Source organism: Empidonax traillii, unplaced genomic scaffold (genome assembly GCF_003031625.1).
Source record: "Empidonax traillii isolate 1590-97213 ecotype Southwest subspecies unplaced genomic scaffold, ASM303162v1 scaffold106:size2091409, whole genome shotgun sequence".
Classification (NCBI taxonomy): Eukaryota; Metazoa; Chordata; class Aves; order Passeriformes; family Tyrannidae; genus Empidonax; species Empidonax traillii.
Genome location: NW_020955299.1, coordinates 393,643 through 397,049, shown reverse-complemented (window position 1 = coordinate 397,049; position 3,407 = coordinate 393,643). Strand labels below are relative to the sequence as shown.

General features: G+C 57.5%; 1 protein-coding gene across 5 annotated transcripts in view; it reads left to right on the top strand.

Annotated features, from left to right (window-relative positions):
- The first annotated feature begins 1,630 nt into the window (after nt 1-1,630).
- SAMD11 (sterile alpha motif domain containing 11) overlaps nt 1,631-3,407 on the top strand; it is a 106,967-nt gene continuing 105,190 nt past the window's right edge. Inside the window, exons 1-2 of one of the 5 annotated variants that reach the window (XM_027882452.1) lie at nt 1,631-2,035; nt 2,411-3,222. In XM_027882452.1, coding sequence (XP_027738253.1) covers nt 2,427-3,222 — 796 coding nt within the window. In that variant the 5' untranslated portion in view covers nt 1,631-2,035; nt 2,411-2,426. Of the gene's footprint in view, nt 2,036-2,410; nt 3,223-3,407 lie in introns of those variants that run through there. The other 4 variants (XM_027882453.1, XM_027882456.1, XM_027882454.1 and 1 more) reach the window with 4 other exon arrangements.

Here is a 3,407-nt window from a genome sequence, read left to right as displayed (position 1 = left end):
TACGGCGAGGGCTCGTTAATAACTTTAGTGCTGATGGGATCAGTCTGAATCTGTGCCTCTTGAATACCCCCAAACTTCACAGAGTTCTGCCAGAACCACCTGTACGTGAGGAAGGTGTTCCTGGAGGATGAAGGCCAGCCTTGTCCTGCTCTTCTGGAGGAATCATGGAGACTTGCCTTTGGAGAAGGCCATGGCCAAGCTCTCCCAGTAGCCCTTGTGGCTGTAAAACACAAGGCAGGCTTTGAGAAAAAATACCCAACTCCCTTGTAACAAGTGAAGAGAAATCAGGCCCGTGAGGCCAAGTTATAAAGGAGATGGAGTCAAGGGAAGTCTGAAGTAGATCTCAGGGCTCTGCAGAGCCCAGTGCAGTTCTGGTGTGCCAGGCATGAAAGTTTCTGGGTAAGAGTGAGCAGTTCTCACCCGACCTCCCTCCACAATCCTCTCACTTCCACAGAGAATATCTGTGTCTCCCAGAGCCTCTTCCAAGCATTTTCCTTGGTTCATTAGGTGATAATAGAAAGTGATTTTTCCCCCTGTAATCTTGAGCAATCAGAAGCATTAAGAATAAAAGCCTAAGCCTGAAAGCCTAAATGAGAGGGTTTGATGGCTATGTGTATCTGCCTCCTTCACTGCAGCAAGAAGCAAGGATGGATCCCAGAGTTTGTGTTTCTTGAGAATAAATAGGCAAGAAACAAGGATCAAGTAAACAAGTGTCAAGAGAAAATTGAGAGTTGGGGCTTAGATTCCATTCCCAGATCTGCTGAACCCCAGAGAAGCAGTTTCTCTGCCTTCACGGGTAGGAAAGCAGTAACTTTGTCCCAGAAGTGATCCAGTAGTGGACTTTTTGTACAAAGAGAGGGTTACCTGTCAGCTGAGAGCTGGGGGCATAGAAAATAACTCAGGTGGTGGTCTTTCTCCTGGTCTGTGAGTGCTTGGAGATGATCTGGGAGATGGTGCTGAAGTGGCAGGGGCAGTTACTGCTCAGAAACGACCCTGCCAGCTCTGCCAGTGGCTGGTTGGCACACAGCAAATCCATTTCTCAATGTCTGGAAGGCAAGTTCAACTTGCCACCCCCTCCCCCTGAAAGCAGGCAACTCATGAGACACAGCCTGGAACAAAGCTGAGAACTTTTTCTTGTTCTGGGAACTCTGAGACAGAGCCCACACAGAACTCTCACTGTTTTGCCACCTGGTAAGACTTGTGGGCCATATTTTTTGCCCTGTGTTTAAGGGGATAATTGATTTTTATTTCCCTTCTAGGTAGGATTCCTCCTGCCCGGTCGATTCCCACTCAGCATCCAAAGCTGGGGAACCCCATCTTGGTGATAAGTCTTGCCCCATCCCTTCACGGGAACGCGAGGGATGCAGCCTGCCTTCCCGAGGTACAGCACAACGGGAGGCTGCCCAGGGAGAGCGAGCAGCACGCGTGGGGAGGGCACCCGGGGATGCAGAGGGGTGGGCAGCATCCGGAGGGGTGTCCGTGTCCCCTGCGGGGCCGGGGGAGCCCCGGGTCCCCCCCGGGCCGGCGGCAGCCGGCGCTGGCCCCGCCGTCCGTCGCTCACCCCCCTCGCTGCCGCCGGCGCGGCGCTTCCAAAGCGCCTCTGCTGTTTAAATGGGCCAAGTTAGAGAAGCGGCGGCGGCGGCGGCGGAGGGAAATCTTGTTTGGTCAGAGTCTCCGAACTGTGCGGTGACTTCTGAGCACAGATCAATACGTGTCTGTCCCGGCTCGGGGAGGGGGTGGGAGGTGCCCGCCCGGCACAGCGCCGGCTTTTGGGGTTGGGGGGGGGTGGGCAGCGTTGTGGGGAGCGCAGAGCCGGCGGGGATGTCACCGTAGATGTCTGTGTGTCTGTGCGCGCGTAGAGCTCGATCTGTCTCTATGTGTATGTATATACAGAGAGATACGGAGCGTGACACCACGTTTCTTAAAATTTCGTGCAGGAGTGGAAAATTAAATAACCAACTCGCGGTGGGGGTTGGGGGGGGGATCATAAAAGGCTTCGGTGGGAGCGGGGCGAGTCCGCACCGCGCAGGTGAAGGTGGGCGGCCCCGGGGAAAGTTCGCCGCCGCCGCCCGGGTGTCTGGAGCCCCGCGGGCAGAGCCGGCACCGGCCGGGGCTCCGTCCTCCCGGCGGGCGCCGGCGGGGCGGGGAGGGGTCGCGGGGCGGCGGCGGGGGCGCAGCGTTTAATTTTAATTCTTGCATATAAATAAATAAACCAGGTGTCAGTTTAAAGGAAGCGGCGGGGGAGAGGGAGGGTTGAAAAGGGGGCTGGGTGGGCGGCGGGGAACCCTCCAGCCTGGTGAGGAAGGTGGGTCGATCTAGGGGAATCAATAAGCTTTTTTTTTTTTTTTTTTTTTTTTTTTTTTTTTTTTTTTTTTTTTTTTTTTTTAAACCAAAATAATGTCTACGGCAGCAGAGACCTCTCCGAGATGTCAGGTATTAGTCCGGAGGGGCAGATCTGCGAGCCACACAGCAGCTCCCGGGTCTACGGTACATTAGCCTCTCCGTGGGAGAGGGATCCCAGACAGCTCTGCTGGGGAGCCAGCCCAGGAGATTTGTTAGCGGGCTGCTCCGGGGGATACCAGCCACCTCCGGCACCCGAGCGCCAAAGGTGCTTGTGTTGCTGCTGCTGCTGCTGCTGGCGCATTTCATCCAAACTCCAGCCAGAGCGGGGGCAAGTTGAACCGGAGACATTAGAGCCACTGTGCTTTGGAGAGACGAGGGCGCACGGGGAGCGCGGCAGCACCATGCCTGCTATCAAGAAGGAGCGACTTGACAGGGAAGAGATGGCCCTGGCAGCTTTTAACCAGCCCATGGAAACCTTACCTGACTATCTCGCCCCTCTGGCCGCCGCTGCCATTCCGGTGGTCACCCCGCACCCCCCGGCTTACGACCAGATCTTTGCCCACCGCGCGTACCTGGGCTTCCACGAGACCCACCACCCCCACCCGCACCACCCGCACCACCCCCACCACCTCCCCGAGGACCTGATGCTGGAGAGGTTTTCCTCCATCCCGGATTTCCAGCCCTTCTTTGACAACGGAGAGCCTTGCATCGAGGTGGAGTGCGGGGAGAACAAGGCGCTGCTCTACATCAATAAGTTGTGCCAGGGGAGCAAAGGACCCTCTATCCGGTACCGGGGAGAGTGGCTCACCCCCAACGAGTTCCAGTTTGTCAGCGGCAGGGAGACGGCCAAGGACTGGAAGCGCAGCATCAGGCACAAAGGTAAAGGCACCGCTCGGCGTGCGCCGGGGTCCGCTCTTCCTCAGCATCCTCCCTCTCGCCCCCGTGCTCGGGGAGCGGGAGCCGAGGGGGAGCTTACCGGCTATTAGCGCCCGCACGGGGAGAGCTGAGCCCTGATCCCCTGCGGCCGTGCCCCCCTCCCCCGCGCACCCCCGGCCCCTCTCCGC